Below are 22,090 nucleotides of genomic sequence, written 5' to 3'. Positions count from 1 at the left end.
TTTTTCACTCTCCTCTTTCACTTTCATCAAGAGCCTTTTTAGTATTCTTCACTTTCTGCCATAAGGGTGGTGTCATCTGCCTATCTGAGATTATTGATATTTCTCCTGGCAATCTTGATTCCAGCTTGTGCTTCCTCCAGCCCAGCATTTCTCATGATGTACTCTGCATATAAGTTAAATAAGCAGGGTGACAATATACAGCCTTGATGTACTCGTTTTCCTATTTGGAACCAGTCTGTTGTTCCATGTCCAGTTCTAACTCTTGCTTCCTGACCTGCATATAGGTTTCTCAAGAGGCAGGTCAGGTGGTCTGGTATTCCCATCTCTTTCAGAATTTTCCACAGTTTATTGTGATCCACACAGTCGAAGGCTTTGGCATAGTCAATAAAGCAGAAATAGATGTTTTTCTGGAACTCTCTTGCTTTTTTAATGATCCAGCATGTTGGCAATTTGAGCTCTCGTAGAGTTAGGCAAATTATTATTTTTAGTAAGAGAAACATGATTGGCTAAATCAAAAGTGTATAACCTTAGGACTTCCCTGGTATTCCAGTGGTTAAGAATTCACCTGCCAATGAGGGGCGAAAGGGCTCAGTCCTTGGTGTGGTGAGATTCCTCATGCTGCAGGGCAACTAAACCCATGTGCCACAGCTACTGAATCCACATGCTGTAACTGCTAAAGCCAGTATGCCCTAAAGCCCATGCTCACAAATGAGGCCATCACAATGAGAAGCTTGTGCACTGCAATTGAATAGCTCACACGCAGTCTAAATAAATAAATTCTTTAAAAGTGTATAACCTTAAATCAATAAAAAGAAAATATGGCCAGAAAGATATGGAATGAAAGCATTCAAAGGAGAGTCTAGCCTTTAACAAGAGAATCTTTTCCCATTGCTCTTTGAGGAAAGCTGTTCTACTTCATGAAGCTGTTTGCTCATGCCAGGGATCTAGGGTCAACTGTTGACTTCCTGTGGTTCTCTGGGCAACCTGAGTTTATAATCTCTAATGAGTGTGACTTTCCAATTGTTGTCAGATGGAGGTTGTGATTTTAGTTGGGAAATGTGTATCCAAGGGTCAAGTTCTTCTACTTTAATAGCTCTGTTGGAGTTAAGAGTATTCGATACAGTCCTCTCCGGTGATGTTCAATGGCAGTCTCTCTATGAGCTGTTCTCTGTACATTGGACTTCACTGCTGCGGTGATTGGCAAGGAAAAGCAACCTGTTAATGATTCGACTGAGATATAGTATTATTCACCTAAAAGAGTTTTGGTAAATTTTAGCTGAAAAGTTTTGAAGCTAGAGTAGAGATATTTCCAAAATGTAGGCCTGCAAGTGTCCAATTGACTGAAGATAATCTAGGGTTCTGTGAGATGGTGAAATACAGGGGAGACTGGCATGCTTCAGTCCATGGGGTCGCAAAGAGTTGGACAGAACTTACCAACTGAACAGCAGTAACACCAAATCGGGGATCACCTGGCGGGAAAGAACACAAAGCCTAAGAGAAGAAAGGGTGGCCCTTAAGGGTGTGGATCGCAAGAGTATCTGACACTTTGGCTGATTTCAGTTTTTACATATCGTGTATTCTTCCCACTTTTCTAGAGCATCTGTGTGTTTAAGGACAGGGAATTTTTTTAGTATGGAGCTAAGCTTTACCTAATTCAAAGTAAAACTCCCAATAAAATGTTTCACCTGTCACTGGAGAACTCAGTTGGAATGGCTTAGGTACAGAACACAAATATGTAGCAGTTTTTTAAGCCATTTTAAGTTGCAGTGAAATTATTTGAGACACTCCCAAGATAAACACACAATTACTAGTACAGATTCATAATGCACAGAGGGAAGAAATTGTACAAAATCTATTTGGACATCCTCAAAGGATCCTTTGGGTGAAGTGCCTTTCATGTCTGACTTTTATAGTTTTTTCTAGACTTGTGTTGGTTATAGATGAGGGAAGAACTGCTCATATCTTCTGATGTCTTGGAAAGTTACCCCATCAATGTTCTTCTTTTAATACTGTAGTCAATTTGGACCTACCTGGTGGCCCAGTGGTAGGAATTCTCCCACCAATGTCTCATCTTACTGGCTATGTGCCCAGTCACTCAGTCATGTCCGACTCTTTGTGACCCCAAGGACTGGATGGAGCCTGCCAGGCTCCTCTTTCCATGGAATTCTCCAGGCAATAATTCTGGGGACATGGGTTCAATCCCTGGTCTGGAAAGATTCTATGGCAACTAAGCCCGTGCACCACAGCTGCTGAAGCCCAGGGGCTCCAGAACCCATGTTCCACAACAGTGGCAGCCACTGCAATGAGAAGTCTGTGCTCTGCAACCAGAGAGTAGCCCCAACTTGCTCCAGCTAGAGAAAGCTCATGCACAAAGACCCAGCACAGTCAATATATATATATGTGTGTGTGTGTGTGTGTGTGTGTGTGTGTGTGTGTGTGTGTGTGTGTGTAGGTATGTGTACATATATACACATACACACTTACATACTGTAGTCAGTTTATCCCTACTGTGGTGAGTTGTATCATGGAAGATTTGAAGAAATACCCATTTGAGTTTAATTGGTGCTACCAGGTTGCCATCATAAATCTCAAAACCTATGTAGTTCTATGTTTCTTTTCAGAATTGGGAGTCAAATGCTATACATCAATGCGATGGAATTTGTGAACTCCATAGACTGATCTGTTTTCTCTGAAAGAGGCCCTTATCAAGGACTTTAGTCAGAGCATTCTTGTAGTTTGATGATCTACTGAAACCTTTCCTCTAATGCCTCATCTTACTCGCTATGTGCCCACTCAGTCATGTCTGACTCTTTGTGACCCCAAGGACTGGATGGAGCCTGCCAGGCTCCTCTGTCCATGGAATTCCCCAGGCAAGAATACTGGAGTGGGTGGCCATTTCCTCATCCAGGGTTCTTTCCAACCCAGGGATTGAACCTGTGTCTCCTGCACTGGAAGATGGATTATTTACCAATTGATCTACCTGGGAAGCCTCTTACAGGCTATAAGTAGATGATTAGTGTTGCCAAGACTGCACTTTTTTCCCCTGAGGCAAAGATAAAAAGCCTTCCTCCTAGAGGAATAGGCATTAATAAACAATAAGTCTTTGATGTGTGTTAACTTGTTAATAGATTAGACCAAATTTAGATTTGACCTCCTGTTTTGTATACTTCTAAAGAGAAAGATTTATGGTTATCTGGAAGATCAGGAAGGTGAGCGAGTTCTCAAAGATGAAGGTTGAATAAATAAAGCAAGTTCTCAAAGATGAAAGTTGAATAAATATTTTGAGATCACTGAAGGTCTTTTTGGTTTCTGTTTTTTAAGAATGGTTCCAGGATGTCTGATTAAGTCAGATCACATGGATACATTTCATAAATGCTTCCTTCTTTAATCTTAAAGAACCAGTTAATCCCAGAAATCATCTTTAGTGATTTAGTGGTTGATCCTTGATAATTTTAAAAAATTCGCAGTCTCCCATTGCATTTTGTCTCTCCTTAGCCAACATATCATGGTGTAGATCAGGAGCTGGCAAATTAGTCTGTTGTCCAGTTCAATTCACTAGCTATTCTGTATGGCCTGCAAACTAAGAATAGTTTTTGTATTTTTAAATCATTGGAAACAATCAAAAGAGTAATATTTCAAGATGTATAAAACTCATATAAAACTCAAGTTTTAGTTTTAGTTCAATCTATAAAGTTTTAGTGGAACACAGCCATGCTTATTCACTTATGAACTGTTTACAGCTATTTTTGCACTGTAATAGTTCAATAGTTGAGACAAAGCTGTGACTCGCACAAAGTAAAAATAATATTTCTAGCTGCTCCTTCACACATAATTTAGTTAATTAAGTCGCTCAGCCGTGTCCGACTCTTTGCGACCCCACGGACTATAGCCCACCAGGCTCCTCCGTCCTTGGGATTCTCCAGGCAAGAATACTGGAGTGGGTTGCCATTTCCTTCCCCAAATTATTTTGTAGAATTAAGTTTGTCCTCAGAAGTTCTGTGAATAAAATCATAAATTCAATCTTAAAAATTTCGAGGTGAGTTATGGCATAGTCTTAAGATCTTGGTTTAAAACTTAAGTAGAATGACTCTTCAGAAAAGCTGAAACATAACTTTTAAGGCAAAATGTTGATTTTGCCCTGGTCAGGGCAAGCAGTGTTGATAATCTTCATCAGATAAGACACAATGAAAGTAAATATAGAACCAAAGAGAGTACATTTGGGATCAGTTCAGTTCAGTTGCTCAGTCATGTCCAACTCTTTGCGACCCCATGAGCTGCAGCATGCCAGGCCTCCCAGTCCATCACCAACTTCCAGAGTTCACCCAAACCTATGTCCATCAAGTCGATGATGCCATCCAGCCATCTCATCCTCTGTCGTCCCCTTCTCCTCCCGCCCTCAGTCTTTCCTAGCATCAGGGTCTTTTCCAATGAGTCAGCTCTTCTTAGCAGGTGGCCAAAGTATTGGAGCTTCAGCTTCAGCATCAGTCCTTCCAATGATCACCCAGGACTGATCTCCTTTAGGATGGATTGGTTGGATCTCCTTGCAGTCCAAGGGACTCTCAAGAGTCTTCTCCAACACCACAGTTCAAAAGCATCAATTCTTCGGTGCTCAGCTTTCTTTATAGTCAAACTCTCACATCCATACATGATGACTGGAAAAACCATGGCCTTGACTAGACAGACCTTTGTTGACAAAGTAATGTCTCTGCTTTTTAATATGCTGTCTAGGTTGATCATAACTTTCCTTCCAAGGAGTAAGTGTCTTTTCATTTCATGGCTGCAATCACCATCTGCAGTGATTTTGGAGCCCAGAAAAATAAAGTCAGCTACTGTTTCCACTATTTCCCCATCTATTTGCCATGAAGTGATGGGACCAGATGCCATGATCTTAGTTTTCTGAATGTTGAACTTTAAGCCAACTTTTTCACTCTCCTCTTTCCCTTTCATCAAGAGGCTCTTGAGTTCTTCTTCACTGTCTGCCATAAGGGTGGTATCATCTGCATATCTGAGATCATTGATATTTCTCCTGGCAATCTTGACTCCAGCTTGTGCTTCCTCCAGCCCAGAGTTTCTTATTTTGTAATCTGCATATAAGTTAAATAAGCAGGGTGACAATATACAGCCTTGATGTACTCGTTTTCCTGTTTGGAACCAGTCTGTTGTTCCATGTTCAGTTCTTACTGTTGCTTCCTGACCTGCATACAGATTTCTCAGGAGGCAGGTAAGGTGTCTGGTATTCCCCTCTCTTTCAGAATTTTCCACAGTTTATTGTGATCCACACAGTCGAAGGCTTTGGCATAGTCAACAAAGCAGAAATAGATGCTTTTCTGGAACTCTCTTGCTTTATTGATGATCCATTAGATGTTGGCAATTTGATCTCTGATTCCTCTGCCTTTTCTAAAACCAGCTTGAACATCTGAAAGTTCACGGTTCACATATTGCTGAAGCCTGGCTTGGAGAATTTTGAGTGTTACTTTACTAGCATGTGAGATGAGTCCAATTGTGTGGTAGTTTGAGCATTCTTTGGCATTGCCTTTCTTTGGGGTTGGAATGAAAACTGACCTTTTCCAGTCCTGTGGCCACCGCTGAGTTTTCCAAATTTGCTGGCATATTGAGTGCAGCACTTTCACAGCATCATCTTTTAGGATTTGAAATAGCTCAACTGGAATTCCATCACCTCCACTAGCTTTGTTCATAGTGATACTTCCTAAGGCCCACTTGACTTCACATTCTAGGATATCTGGCTCTAAGTGAGTGGTCACACCATCGTGATTATCTGGGTCATGAAGATCTTTTTTGTACAGGTCTTCTGTGTATTCTTGCCACCTCTTCTTAATATCTTCTGCTTCTGTTAGGTCCCTACCATTTCTGTCCTTTATTGTGCCCATCTTTGCATGAAATGTTCCCTTGGTATCTCTAATTTTCTTGATGAGATCTCTAGTCTTTCCCATTCTATTGTTTTCCTCTATTTCTTTGCATTGATCACTGAGGAAGGCTTTCTTGTCTCTCCTTGCTGTTCTTTGGAACTCTGCATTCAAATGGGAAACTTTCCTTTTCTCCTTTGCTTTTAGCTTCCCTTCTTTTCACAGCTATTTGTAAGGCCTCCTCAGACAGCCATTTTGCTTTTTTGCATTTCTTTTTCTTGGGGATGGTCTTGATTCCTGTCTCCTGTACAATGTCACGAACCTCTGTCTATAGTTCTTCAGGCACTCTGTCTATCAGATCTAGTCCCTTAAATCTATTTCTCACTTCCACTGTATAGTCATAAGGGATTTGATTTAGGTCATACCTGAATGGTCTAGTGATTTTCTCCACTTTCTTCAATTTCAGTCTGAATTTGGCAATAAGGAGTTCATGATCTGAGCCACAGTCAGCTCCTGATCTTGTTTTTGCTGACTGTATAGAGCTTCTTCATCTTTGGCTGCAAAGAATACATCAGTCTGATTTCTGTGTCGACCATCTGGTGATGTATGCCAGAGGCCATCACAATATTGTAATTATTCTCCAATTAAAGTTAAAAAAATTTTTGTGTCATTTAAAAAAAAATTTTCTCCTTCTGACACCTCCATAATGAATGTGAATGTTGGTATGCCTGATGTAATTTCAGAAGTTTCTTAAACAGTCACCAGTAAAAAAATTTTTTTCCTGTTTTCTTTTTAACTTGGGTGATTTCTACTATTCTGTCTGTCTTCTAATTCACTGAGCCATTCCTCTGTATTATCTAATTTCCTATTGATTCTTCTGGTTTATTTTTATTCATTTATTGTATTCTTCAGCTCTGTTTGGTTCTTCTTGATATTTTCTCTTTGTTCAACTTCCCACTATTTTTATCCATTCTTCTCCTCTTCTCTGTTCATCGAATATCTTTATGGACATTACCTTGAGCTCTTTATCAGGTAAATTGCTCATCTCAGGTTTTCTTAATTCATCTTTAGGGTCTTTTTTCTCTGTTTGGAACATTTTCCTCTGTCTTCTCACTTTACTAGGTTCTCAGTGATTATTTCTAAGTACTGGGTAGTTCTAAGTTACGTTTCCTGATCTTGGATAAATGAATTGATGTTAGAGATGTCCTATGGCGCCCGGCAGCACAGTTCCTTCTAGTCATCTTAGCTATATGCTTTAGGAGTCCCCCCCACCCAACCCCGCAATCTGGGCTGCAGGGCCCTTCTGTTGTGATAGGTCAGCTACTGTGAGCACATTTTTAGGCAAGACTGGCCCTTGCCCATTTGGCTGCCTAACCCTGCCTTGTATAATGGCTACCATTCCTCTTGTGGACAAGGTCTGGTCCTAGAGCAGCTACCTGTGCACCTGAGGTGTTTTCAGGGATGGTTCCAGACTTCTTGTGATGGGATTGAAGGAAAGTTACATGGCTCAAAATAGCCTGGAGTTAAAACTCCCCTCCAGGTCCTCCCCACCATTCTATGCAAAATATATGCAAAATAAAGAACTCTCTCACCTGAAGAAAAAAATGGACATTAAGGTTGATTATGTCCAGCTCCCAGCTGGTCCAGCTTGTGGCCAATCTCCAAAATTCCTTGCCCCAGCTGTTTAAGAGGTAACTACTCCGAACAACCTTGGAGAAGAACAGGCCCCCTTAAAACAGTAACTTTCCACATACATGCCTATATTTACTTACTCTTTTCTTGGATAAGTGCAGCAGCTCGCTAATCTGACTGCTGCCCCTTCTCGCCTCATTAAAGGTGATCTGTTCCTATTAAGTCTGTAAAGTCCTGTAAAGGTCTCAGTCTCATTCTTTTTCTGAACCCCGCCTTCTCTAACTCTCTTACCTTACAGGGATCGTTTCCCAGCGTAACTGGATATGTGGCTTAGGGGCTTCTGGGGCTGATTCTGACCTGGCGGTGGGCAGGGCTCGATCCTAGAGCAGCTGGCTGGATAGCCTGATCAGGGAGTTTCCTGGGGATGGTAATGGCTTGGAAGTCTAGTGGGCAGGCCCTGGAACCAGTACGTGAGAGGGAAGCCTCCAAAATGGTGCTTTCCAGCACCAGTGCTTCTGTGGTAGAAGTAGATCCCAAATGCAGCTGCTGCTGGTTCCCAGGGCGAGTCCCAATTTCCTACTGCCTCCAGTGGCTCTGCCAAGATTGGCAAATAAGTTTGACTAGGCTCCTTTCAAATTATTGACTTTGTGGTGGGTCTCAGAGCATGTGAGGTTTTTGTGGGCTATTTGCTTTAACCTCCCTGCTCTCTAGTATACAAACACTGCAGGCCTTCAAAGTCAGACATTTTGGAGACTCTTCTTCCCAGTACAGGACCCTTGAGCTAGACAGTCTTATGTGTGGCTCAGACTACTTGCTTCTTGGGGAAAATATTCTTCAGTTATTATCCTTCCTTTTGTGAATTGCCTCCCTGATGTATGAATCTTCACACTGCCATGTCTCTCGCTTCCTTTTTTATATCTGGAGTTGTTAAAATATCTTCTGTTAGTCTTCAGGTGGTTCTCATAGATGCTTGCTCTTTCAGTGGTTATAATTTTGGTATGCTCTTGGGAGAAGGAGAGCTCAGGGTTTTTCTACCATGCCATTTTGGTCACAACCCTAATTGTCATATTTCTTAACCAACTGATACATTGGATCTTCCAGCAGCCCTCCTACTTGTAATTTCTCTAAGCCTAAGCATAGAGAACTGAAAACCTTTTAATACTGTTTTTCACTTGAGGAACAAGATGTTTTTGTGGAGAACTTAAGTTTGTTTTCATTCTGGCTTGTTACTTACTGGAGATTTTTTAAAATACTAAGCCACAGGTTACAGATAATCTAAACTGGCTTTGACCCATTCCAGCTTGGGACTTCCCTCGTGGCTCAGCAGTAAAGAACCCACCTGCAATAGGAGATATGGCAAAAGCCGCAGGTTTGATTGCTGGGTCAGGAAGATCCCCTGGAGAAAGAAATGGCAACCCACTCCAGTATTCTTGCCTGGAAAATCCCATGACAGCCCATGGAGTCTCAAAAGAGTCAGACAAAGCTTGTTGGCTAAACAACAACAGCATTCCAGCTTATTTTAAATATTTTTAAAATGAGGCTTTGTTAACTTAAGCTATTACTTCTTAAAACCTACTCAGATCTAGTTTTAAGCTCTCCTGTTAATCTTGATGGTTCTTGCTACTTCAAATTTTTGTCCAAGTTATTCTTAAAAAGAAAGGCTTCATGAATGTCCTTGTATAGAGCATTTCCTATGCCTTTTGCCATTTAGGGGCATTTTAGAAATTATGCACAAATGAATTATTTAAATTCTATCTTGATCTTTTCCCACCCAGTTTTTCCACAACAGTTAAGTGAATCATTTTGTCTAGAACAGGTAGAGTCTAACAAAATCTTGAATTCTGAAGCAGATTTCTCTTTTCATGATGATTAAGAAAACCCTTAATTATTAACTTATGCTCATGTCTAAACCATGGTTTAATTTAACACTGATATTCTGCCTTGTGGATATTATGAAACATGATTCTTTCTTTCCTGAGAAAAAAGTGAGAAAGGGTAGCTTTCTTAGGGTGTATGGGAATAAGAAGAAATACAAAGGGTGGAATTAGATTGAAGATAAATTTATGTCGAGAGAAAGACTGATTTAGTCTTGAAAAAATGTGAGGTAGCTACTGCTTCCTTCTCCTGAGAGAGAACCTTCTACCATTTACTTCACCAACAAGTGATCTGAAATTGGAAAATGATGGTAAAAGTAGCCATCTACTAAGTTTAGTATAGGCAATATCTGTATGGACTGGGCTTCCCTGATAGCTCAGTAAAGAATCCGCCTGCGATGCAGGAGACCCTGGTTCGATTCCTGGGTCAGGAAGATCCACTGGAGAAGGGATAGGCTGCCCACTCCAGTATTCTTTGGCTTCCCTTGTGGCTCAGGTGGTAAAAAATCCAGTTGCAATGCAGGAGACCCGGGTTCGATCCCTGAGTTGGGAAGATCCCCTGGAAAAGGGAAAGGCTACCCACTCCAGTATTCTGGCCTGGAGAATTCCACAGACTGTGTAGTTCATGGGGTCCCAAAGAGTCGGAAACGAATGAGTGACTTTAACTTTCGCTTCACATATATGGACTGAGGTATAAGATGTAATGCTGTGTAATACCAAAAAAAAAAAAAAAAATGACAGTTCCTGCTGTGAAAAAGTTATACTCAGTAGAAGCAGTAGAGTGAGGGAACTATTGTGAATTATGCAATATTCTGTGTACCAGACATGCTCCTAGACCCAGAAAATATCTTATCATATTTAATAATCAAAATAATCATGAGAAATACACAGATCATTCCTTCCCTTTCCCATTTTATACTTTGGACAATAAAGATTTTGAGAATCTAAGTGGTTTTATTGAGGTTACAAAGCAACAAGCATATGAAGCCAGAATTTTAATATGACTTCAGAAGTATACAAGTAAGTATAGAGAACAGAATTAAAGGGGCATAAAAATGAAACTTCTTGGGTGTTAACCACTTACTGAAATGGCAAACCACTTCAGTATTCTTGCCTTGAGAACCCCATGAACAGTAGGAAAAGGCAAAAAGATAAGATACTGAAAGATGAACTCCCCGGGTTGGTAGATGCCCAGTATGCTCCTGGAGGAAAGTGGAGAAGTAACTCCAGAAGAATGAAGAGACGGAGCCAAAGAGAAAACAACACCCAGTTGTTGTGAGTGGGGATGGAAGCAAAGTCCAATGCTGTAAAGAACAATATTGCATAGGAACCTGGAATGTTAGGTCCATGATCAGGGCAAATTGGAAGTGGTCAGACAGGAGATGGCAAGGGTAAACATCAACATTTTAGGAATCAATGAACTAAAATGGACCAGAATGGGCGAATTTAACTCAGATGACCATTATATGTACTACTGTGGGCAAGAATCCCTTAGAAGAAATGGAGTAGCCCTCATAGTCAACAAGTGTCCAAAACACAGTACTTGGGTGCAATCTCAAAAATGACAGAATGATTTCTATTCGTTTCCAAGGCAAACCATTCAATATCACAGTAATCCAAGTCTGTGCCCCAACCAGTAATGCTGAAGAAGGTGAAGTTGAACGGTTCTATGAAGACCTACAAAACCTTTTAGAACTAACACCCAAAAAAAGATGTCCTTTTCATCATAGGGGACTGGAATGCAAAAATAGGAAGTCAAGAGATACCTGAAGTAACAGGCAAATTTGGCCTTTGAGTACAAAATGAAGCAGGGCAAAGGCCAACAGAGTTTTGCCAAGAGAACGCACTGGTTATAGCAAACACCCTCTTCCAACAACACAAGAGACATGCGGACATCACCAAATGGTTAATACCAAAATCAGATTGATTATATTCTTTGCAACCAAAGATGGAGAAGCTCTATACAGGCAGCAAAAACAAGACTGAGAGCTGGCTGTGGCTCAGATCATGAACTCCTTATTGCCAAATTCAGACTGAAATTGAAGAAAGTAGGGAAAAACCACTAGACCATTCAGGTATGGCCTGAATCAAATCCCTTATGATTATATAGTGAAACTGACAAAATAGGTTCAAGGGGTTGAATCTGACAGACAGAGTGCCTCAGGAACTATGGACAGAGGTTCGTGGCATTGTACAGGAGACAGTGGTCAAGACCATCACCAAGAATAAGAAGTGCAAAAAGGCAAAATAGTTTTCTGAAGAAGCCTTAAAAATAGCTCAGAAAAGAAGAGAAGCTAAAGGCAAAGGAGAAAAGGAAAGATATTCCCATTTGAATGCAGAGTTCAGACTAGCAAGAGATAAGAAAGCCTTCCTTGGCGATCAATGCAAAGAAATAGAGGAAAACAATAGAATAGGAAAGACTAGAGATCTCACCAAGAAAATTAGAGATACAAAGGGAACAGTTCATGCAAAGATGGGCACAATAAAGGACAGAAATGGTAGGAACCTAACAGAAGCAGAAGATATTAAGAAGAGGTGGCAAGAATACACAGAAGACCTGTACAAAAAAGATCTTCACGACCCAGATAATCATGATTGTGTGATCACTCACACTCACCTAGAGCGAGATATCCTAGAATGTGAAGTCAAGTTGGCCTTAGGAAGCATCACTACGAACAAAGATAGTGGAGGTGATGGAATTCCTGCTGAGCTATTTCAAATCCTAAAAGGAGATGCTTTGAAAGTGCTGCGCTCAATATGCCAGCAAATTTGGAAAACTCAGCAGTGGCCACAGGACTGTAAAAGGTCAGTTCTCATTCCAATCCCAGAGAAAGGCAATGCCAAAGAATGCTCAAACTACCACACAATTGCACCCATCTCAAAAGGCTAGCAAATTAATGCTCAAAATTGTCCAAGCCAGGTTTCAACAGTACATGAATCATGAACTTCCAGATGTTCCAGGTGGATTTAGAAAAGGCAGAGGAATCAGTGATCAAATTGCCAGCATCCATTGGATCATCAAGAAAGCAAGAGAGTTCCAGAAAAGCATCTATTTCTGCTTTATTGACTCTGCCAAAGCCTTCAACTGTGTGGCTGACAACAAACTGTGGAAAATTCTTCAAGACATGGAAATACCAGACCACCTTACCTGCCTCCTGAGAAATCTGTACGCAGGTCAGAAAGTAACAGACATGGGGAAATGGACTTGTTCCAAATCAGGAAAGGAGTATGTCAAGGCTGTGTATTGTCACCCTGCTTATACCAGAGTACATCATGCAAAATGCCAGGCTGGATGAAGCACAAGCTGAAATCAAGATTGAAGTGAAGTTGCTTAGTCGTGTCCGACTCTTTGCGACCCCGTGGACTGTAGCCTACCAGGCTCCTCCATCCATGGAGTTCTCCAGGCAATAATACTGAAGTGGGTTGCCATTTCCTTCTCCAGGGGATCTTCCCGACACAGGGATCAAACCCAGGTCTCCCGCTTTGCAGGTATACACACACAGCAAGGAAGGCAAGTAAGTGATAGAGCTAGGATTGAGTCCAATTAAGCTTGAAACCAAAGTCCTTTTTTTTGCACTACACATAACTAGAACAGTGAGAGAAAATGTGGGAAACCAGTGAAACTAAAACTGAATTATATTACCTTGAGTTTAAAAAGAGGTTGAAAAGGAAGCTCAGGAGGAAAATAGGAAGACCCTTCAGTTCAAATACAGCAGATTCTATTACAGAATAAATCTTTGAAAATACCATCACTACCTATGGAGATTACATTTCGTTTCTCTTCTTGGCTACTCTTATCTCTGGACCAGTATTTCAGAAGACTTGGTTGGTTGAATAGTAGTGGACCAACATGAAGGTAGGGCTTGGTGTGGGGCTAAAAGCATGAGAATTGGAAAATACTTTTCATAGGAGCTAATGTTTTCTCTGATATACTTATTTTTAGATCAAACCATTTTTCAATATGAAACCTCTATCAAAGGCTGATAGGGAAAGAGCAAGAAATCAGAAGATTCCAAAACTAAGTGAATTATTGGAAATTGCACGGAAGGCGAACAAATTGGTGATATTTGATCTTAATTCTCCTCCACGTTCACATCCTGCCAGATCATCGTATATTCGCCTTGTAGTAAGAGTGATCCTTGACTCTAAGATTGAGCAACATCTGGTACGTCTATCTCAGTATTTATGGTAGAGGTTGGGAAGTGGGTAGCATAGCATTTGAACCTGAACTACCTTGTAATCTTCCCTGGAAGGGTTCTACTCCCTGTAGAAAATGGAGTTGGCTGCTTATATAGCTACTGGGTTGGCCAAAACTTCCTTCAGTTTTTAAGTAAAAATGAAAGACACATTTTATTTTTACCAAGAGGTTTATTGAATAACATATCCACTGTTTTGTTTCACTATAAAAGAGGTACAGGTACACTCTCAGTCATATCTGACTCTTCTCCACTCCATGGACTATGACCTGCTGGGTTCTTCTCTCCATGGAATTTTCCAGGCAAGAGTACTAGAGTGGGTTGCCATTTCCTACTCCAAGGGATCTTCCAAACCAAGAGATCAAACCTGTGTCTCTTTCATCTCCTGCATTGGCAGGCGGTTTCTATACCACTGCGCCACCTGGGAGGCCTTATCTTTTGCCACTTTTCAAGCAACTTCATAATTTATTTAATCTTCCAAACACTTCTTATCTTTTGGGGCAGAACTGTTCCAGGTACCATTTACAGCTTTCCAGGGAATGGAAATTTTTTCCATTAAGAGAATTTTGTAAATACCAAAATAAATGGAAATCCAAAGATGCAATGTCTGGTGAATACAGCAGATGAATCAGAACTTCCCAGCTAAGCTGTAACAGTTTTTGCCTGGTCATCAAAGAAACATGCGATTTTGCATTATTCTGATGAAGGATTATTCATTTTCTTTTTACTAATTCTGGTTGCTTGTTGTCGAGTGCTGCTTTCAGTTGGTCTAATTGGGAGCAATACTTGTAAAATTAATCATTTGATTTTCTGGAAGGAGCTCATAATAGAGAACTCCCCTGCCCCCTCCCAATCCCACCATACACATTATCACCTTCTTTGGACGAAGACTGGCCTTTGCTGTGCTTAGTGATAATTCATTTTGCTCGCCCCATGGTATCTTCAATTCCATATTATTGTATAGTATCCAGTTTTCATCTCCTGTCACAACATGTTTTAAAAACAGAACATTAAAAAAAATTTTCATTGTTTCAGTAGAGAATTGCTTGCAAAAATACCTTCAAGAAGGTTTTTTTTTTTTCCTCTTAATTTATGTGGAACCCAAACATCAAAGCAATTAACATAACCACAGTGGTGCAAATGATTTTAACACTTGATTTGGATATTTTGAGTATGTTGGCTATTCCCATGTGGTATAACATTGATTGTTCTCAATTAATACCTCCGCTTGATTGCTATCAGCTTCAACTGGTCTTTATGACCATGGAGCATCATCCAGCAAGAAATCTCCAGCATGAAACTTCACAAACCACTTTTGACATGTTCCATCAGTTACAGCACCTTCTCCATAGACAGCACAAATCTTTTTTTGCATTTCAGTTGTGTTTTTTACTTTTCTTGAAAAAATAAAGCATACAATGTCAAAAATGTGACTTTTTTCTTTCTTCTTCAATATTGAAGTGACGACACTAAAATTCTCTAATTTTGGTAAGTTTTTTTTAATGCACACTAATATTTCAGTGGAAGGACTGATGCTGAAGCTGAAACTCCAGTACTTTGGCCACCTCATGCAGAGTTGACTCATTGGAAAAAGCCCTGATGCTGGGAGGGATTGGGGGCAGGAGGAGAAGGGGACGACAGAGGATGAGATGGCTGGATGACATCACCGACTCAATGGACATGAGTTTGAACAAACTCTGGGAGTTGGTGATGGACAGGGAGGCCTGGTGTGCTGCGATTCATGGGGTTGCAAAGAGTCGGACACGACTGAGCAACTGAACTGAACTGAACTGAATATTTCAGCTGTCACAATACAATCTAATAAAATTGTCTCAAATGAAGTTAAAGACAACTAAGTGCTGCTCAAGCCATCTTACAGGGAAAAAAAGAAAAGAACAAAATTTTTGGTCAACCCAAAACATGTGACAGTCTGTGAATGAGCCATTGCAACAAAAAGAATAAAATACTTAGGAGTATATCTACCTAAAGAAACAAAAGACCTATACATAGAAAACTATAAATCACTGATGAAAGAAATCAAAGAGGACACAAACAGATGGAGAAATATACTGTGTTCATGGACTGGAAGAATCAATATTGTCAAAATGGTTATACTACCCAAAGCAATCTATAGATTCAATGCAATCCCTATCAAGCTACCAACGGTATTTTTCACAGAACTAGAACAAATAATTTCACAATTTGTATGGAAATACAAAAAACCTTGAATAGCCAAAGTAATCTTGAGAAATAAGAATGGAACTGGAGGAATCAACCTGCCTGACTTCAGACTATACTACAAAGCCACAGTCATCAAGACAGTATGATATTGGCACAAAGACAGAAATATAGATCAATGGAACAAAATAGAAAGCCCAGAGATAAATCCACGAACCTGTGGTCACCTTATCTTCGACAAAGGAGGCAAGGATATACAGTGGAAAAAAGACAACCTCTTTAACAAGTGGTTCTGGGAGAAGTGGTCAACCACTTGTAAAAGAATGAAACTAGAACACTTTCTAACACCATACACAAAAATAAACTCAAAATGGATTAAAGATCTAAATGTAAGACCAGAAACTATAAAACTCCTAGAGGAGAACATAGGCAAAACACTCTCCGACATAAATCACAGCAGGATCCTCTATGACCCACATCCCAGAATATTAGAAACAAAAGCAAAAATAAAACAAATGGGACCTAATGAAACTTAAAAGCTTTTGCACAACAAAGGAAACTATAAGCAAGGTGAAAAGACAGCCCTCAGATTGGGAGAAAATAATAGCAAACGAAGCAACAGACAAAGGATTAATCTCAAAAATATGCAAGCAACTCCTCCAGCTCAACTCCAGAAAAATAAATGACCCAATCAAAAAATGGGTCAAAGAACTCAACAGACATTTCTCCAAGGAAGACATACAGATGGCTAACAAGCACATGAAAAGATGCTCAACATCACTCATAATCAGAGAAATGCAAATCAAAACCACAATGAGGTACCATTACACGCCAGTCAGGAGCCAGTTAAATTTGCGTCAGTAGGGAAAACACTGAGGCTGTTTGCTATTCCATACCAAATGTCACCACTGTGTTGAAAGGGAATGTGTTTAATAGCTATATGATATGACCTGCACTATCATCAACATACATCTCTTAGAGAAAGGGAACGCTAAGACTTTCAATACCAGCTTTCATTTATGATGTAGAAAGTTCTGATTTCAGCAGAAAATTTATTCATCATGTTTTCCAGAAAGCTCTGCATTTTGGCAGTCAGTCATTCCACATATCTTTAATTCTCAGAATATGGAAGAATGCCATGAATGAAACAAATGTCTAAAATTTTGCAAATAGAACTCTTTCCACAGATGAGTCATAATAGCATTTCCTGTTGACAAGAAATTACTCTTCTCAAAGATGATTTGTAGCATCATCAGCCAGAGGAGATATTTATGATTCCAACCCCTCCTCCACACCTACCACCTACTCATCCACTTTAGGTAGTATAGTGACACAAGGAACCCTTCGCCCCACGATGTTAACTGGGAAAACTCAGCTCCAGAACAACCCTAGTGAAAGCCCCATTACAAGAGTTCACTAGAGAATATTAGGTCAGGTTGACTGTTTCATCAAGGGCTAGAATCGCTGCTCCCTACAAACTGTTACTCATGCTGGAATGAGACTTCTCCCATTCTACATGAGGCTGTTTGTACCTAGACAGCTGATTATCCACTGAAAGACTTCCTGTTTCTCCTTGCAGATTATTTGGTTACCAGGTTCCGATAGGGATTACGTCAGGAGAAAAGCTCCTGGTTTTCAGCACATTGGCCGGTTATTCACCATCGAACAACTTACAAAAGAAAAGATCACTAGAATAAACGTTGACTACAAGAACTTGTTCCACAATGGGTTGAAGTAAGTGTTTAACCACAGCTCTCTTGGTGTGTGTTGCCTTTCTTGCACAAAATCTGCATCCCAGCCAAGCTACTTAGATTTGTCCTCCCATCTCAAGAATTTCTGTGTGTGGCTATCTTTGTGAAATTCCCTGTTTTCCTCTTCTTACCCTTCCCTCCCTGTCTGCCAAAAAATGTTTATCAAGAGTAGGCTCTGTTCCTGGAACATAGTCTTTAGCCCCTTCTCCTGTCCTCCAATCTCTCATCATTTAACCCACTTTTGTGTGTTCTTTCTTTTTAAATAATGTAAGTATTTGAAAAGTCAGAACTCAAAAAGTTGTTGATGTCCTCTGCCATTACCAGATAGATTCCAGTATCTTATAAATGGCTTTGTGATCCAGACATCAAGATCTCTTATAGTATAAACAAAAATTATTAAACATCAAATTCATAAATATTATAATTAGAGATACATTATACATTTTCAGAATTAAAAATACCTGGGAATAATATAACTTTTTCAAATTTATTAATCACTGCTTACATTAATCCATATACCCTTTCTGTTAAAAGTAATTTTTTCAGATAATTCTAAATGCTTCTGAGACAGTTTCCTTGGAGATACAGATGTAGCTATATTTATGAATATACCTATATACCCATATATCGCTCAGTCGTGTCCAACTCTTTGCGACCCCGTGGACTGTAGCCCACCAGGCTCCTCCATCCATGGGATTCTCCAGGCAAGAATACCAGAGTGGGTTGCCATTTCCTCCTCCAAGGGATCTTCCCGACCCAGGGATCAAACTCAGGTCTCCCGCATTGCAGGCAGACGCTTTAACCTCTGAGCCACCAGGGAAGCCCATATTTATGAATATAGATGTAGATATAGCTATAGATACATATCCAAAATCTCCCTGGGCTAGTAAAAAATCCCCTAGTTACTTTTCTGTATATCAAGCCTCGGACTACGTTGTTGTATTCACCTGGATACCAATAAAAGGTATTGCTGATTTATTACACTCCGCTTGAATTAACATTATTCCATACTATAGAGTACAGAATACTAAGTCCTTCAGTTCAGTTCAGTTCAATCACTCAGTCGTGTCCGACTCTTTGTGACCCCATGAATCGCAGCACGCCAGGCCTCCCTGTCCATCACCACCTCCCAGAGTTTACTCAAACCCATGTCCATTGAGTCGGTAATGCCATCCAACCATCTCATCCTCTGTTGTCCCCTTCTCCTCCTGCCCCCAATCCCTCCCAGCATCAGGGCTTTTTCCAATGAGTCAACTCTTCGCATGAGGTGGCCAAAGTACTGGAGTTTCAGCTTCAGCATCAGTCCTTCCAGTGAACACCCAGGACTGATCTCCTTTAGGATGGACTGGTTGGATCTCCTTACAGTCCAAGGGAATCTCAAGAGTCTTCTCCAATACCATAGTTCAAAAGCATCAATTTTTCAGCGCTCAGCTTTTTTTATAGTCCAACTCTCACATCCATACATGACCACTGGAAAAACCATAGCCTTGACCAGATGGACCTTTGTTGGCAAAGTAATGTCTCTGCTTTTTAATATACTATCTAGGTTGGTCATCACTTTCCTTCCAAGGAGTAAACATCTTTTAATTTCATGGCTGCAGTCACCATCTACAGTCCTTAGGAGAACATAATTCCGTTTACTACCTTCTGCCATTTGTGCTATTGTTCTTATAAATGATATTCAGTAATACTTAATACATTTTATTATATTTTTTAAAATAGTATAGAATATTTTTCAGATTAAATTTTTTATTTTGAGACGGTTGCGTGTTAACATGTAAAGAATAATAGAAAATAGTCCTGTGTACTTTTTACCCAGTTTACTCCAGTGGTAAAACTTTCAAAATTTTGGTATGATATCAAAACCAAGATATTGAAATTGATTGCAATTGATGCAATCTTATTCAAATTTCCCCAACTTATATTCATTTTTGTGTGGGTTTTTTTGGTATTAATATATATAGATCTATGTGCAGGTTTATCATATGTGTGTTTGTGGATCCAACATCACAACCAAGATACAGGCTTGTTTAATCACCAGAAGTATTCCTTTTGTTGCCCTTTGATAATCACATTCCCCTTCCTTGCATATCCAACTCACCTCAAACCCTAACTTTCTCAATGAATAATCTCTTCTGCACTTCTGTAATTTTGTCATTTTAAGAAAAATATGTGAAAGAATCATAGAGTGTGCAACCTGTTGTGACTGGCTTTTTTCCACTCAGTGTAATTCCTTTTGAGATTCATAAAGACTGTTTCATGTGTCAGTAGCTGGTTCTTTTTAATTGCTGAATAATATTCCATTGTATGAATGCACTAAACTTTAATTATTCACCAACTGAAGGATATCTGATTGTTTCATCAATTTATGAGCTATTTTTAATAAATGTGAATATTTGTGTATAGGTTTTCATGTGAACACAATTTTTTAATAAGAGTTTATAGCTTATTCAGACTTTGCTCTCTTTATTTTTGGCTGTGCTGGGTGTTTGTTGTTGCACAAGCTTTTCTCTAGTTGCAGTGAGTGGGGGCTGCTCTGTAGTTGCAGTGTGCAGGCTTCTCATTGAGGTGGCTTCTCTTATTGCAGAGCATGGACTCTAGGGCTGTGGGCTTCAGTAGTTGTGGGACATGGGCTCAGTCGTTGCAACTCCCAGACTCTAGAGCACAAGCTCAGTAGTTGTGGCACACAAGCTTAGTTGCTCCACAGCATGTGGGATCTTCCCAGACCATGCATCAAACCCATGTTTTGGGCTTGCCAGGTAGATTCTTTACCTCTGAGCCACCAGGGAAGCCCTTCCCTCTCTTTAAAAACTGTTTTGATTATGTTAAAATACACTTAAAATTTACTTTTGTGATAATTTTTAAATGTACAACTTTGTGACTTTAATATGCATTCATTACATTGTTCAGCAGTCACCACCATCCACCTACTTAACACTTTTCATCTTGTAAACTCAAATTCTGTTTTCATTAAACAATGAACTCCCATCATACCCTGCCTCCAGGCTCTGGAAACAACCATTTTATTTTATATCTTTATGATTTTGATTCATATAAGTGAAATTATATAGTATTTGTCTTCTTTTGACTGGTTTATTTCTCTTAAGATGAAGTCCTCAAGGTTCATCCATGTTGAATTCATCCACTGCAGGATATATTCCTTTTTAACTGAATAATAATTCATTGTATGTATATTCCACTATTTACTTATCCTTTTATCAACAGATGGACACTTGGGTTGCTTTCACATTTCAGTTATTGTGAATAAAGCTTCTATGAAAATAGGGGTACAAGTATCTCTTCAAGGCCCTGCTTTCATTTCTTTTGGGTATATGCTAGGAAGTGGAATTGCTGAATTACATGGTAATTCTAATTTTAATTTTTTGAGACATCACCATACTATTTTTCACAACTCTAAAAACAGGAGGACACAAATGCTCCAATTTCTTCATATTAACACATCCTATTGATTCCTGGTTTTCTAATGTCACCATAATGGGTTCATATTAGTTCTTCTTGAAATGTTTGATGGAATTCACCAGTGAAGTCATTGGACCCAGGGCTTTTCTTTGTTGGAAGAGTTTTGGTTAATAATTCAATCTCCTTATTGATTGTAGATCTATTCACATTTTCTAATTCTTCATGATACAGTTGTGGTAAGTTTGTTGCTTCTAGGAATTTTTCCATTTCACCTAGGCTACCTAATTTATTGGGATACAATTGCTCATATTGCTCATATCCTTTATAATCCTTTTAATACTATAAATCTTGTAATAGTGTGCTCATTTTCATTTCTGACTTCAGTAATTTGGGTCTTTTCTCTTTATCTTATTAGTACCTCTAGCTAAAAATTTACTAAGTTTGTTGATATTTTCAGAGAACTAACTTTTGGTTTCTTTGTTGGTTTTCTGTTCTTTAATTTGTGTTTGCTCTAATATATATTATTTTCTTCCTTTTACTATGTTGGGTCAATTTGTTCTTTTTCTAGTTTCCTAAGTTGTAAAGATATGTTGTTGATATGAAATCTTTCTTGGTTTTGAAAATTTTTCTTCTACTTTTATTCAAATATACAAATATATATTTATATATATATAAAGTATAGCACTATAAGTTTAAGGTGTACAGCATAATGCTTTACTTACAAATATCATTAAATGATTAGCACAAGAAGTTCAGTGAACATCCATCATCTCATATAGATGAGTAACTGGAGAAATAGAAGTTTTTTACTCAATAACTTTCACATATAACACACAGCAGCATTAATTATATTTATCATATTGCACATTATATCCCTAGTACTCTGTTTCTTTTTTAAAATTTTTTAATTGAAGTATGATTGATCTACAGTGTTTTGTTAGTTTCAGGTGTACAACAAATTAATTCATATATATTTTTAATTTTTCCAATTCTTTTCCATGATAGTTTTTTACAAGTTATTAAATGTAGTTCCCTGTGCTATACAGAAGTTCCCTTGTTTATTTTGTATTTGATATTGTTTATATTTCAATTTATCCCTTAATTTATCCCTTGATTTAACTCTTAATTTTTTCCTCCCTGTATTTCCCCTTAGGCAACTATAAGTTTGTTTTCTA

At 39.2% G+C, this 22,090-nt stretch overlaps 1 protein-coding gene across 6 annotated transcripts in view; it reads left to right on the top strand.

Annotated features, from left to right (window-relative positions):
* Positions 1 to 22,090, top strand: part of GDPD4 (glycerophosphodiester phosphodiesterase domain containing 4) — a 132,846-nt gene that overhangs the window by 85,514 nt on the left and 25,242 nt on the right. For all 6 annotated transcript variants that reach the window (XM_070472962.1, XM_070472960.1, XM_070472959.1 and 3 more), the window contains 2 exons: positions 13,314 to 13,535; positions 17,324 to 17,478. In XM_070472962.1, the coding sequence (XP_070329063.1) occupies positions 13,314 to 13,535; positions 17,324 to 17,478 (377 nt within the window). The remainder of the gene's footprint in view (positions 1 to 13,313; positions 13,536 to 17,323; positions 17,479 to 22,090) is intronic.

Source organism: Odocoileus virginianus, chromosome 10, assembly GCF_023699985.2.
Source record: "Odocoileus virginianus isolate 20LAN1187 ecotype Illinois chromosome 10, Ovbor_1.2, whole genome shotgun sequence".
NCBI lineage: Eukaryota > Metazoa > Chordata > Mammalia > Artiodactyla > Cervidae > Odocoileus > Odocoileus virginianus.
The sequence above is the reverse complement of the archived record's forward strand: the minus strand, read 5'-3'. Positions and strand labels throughout refer to the sequence as shown.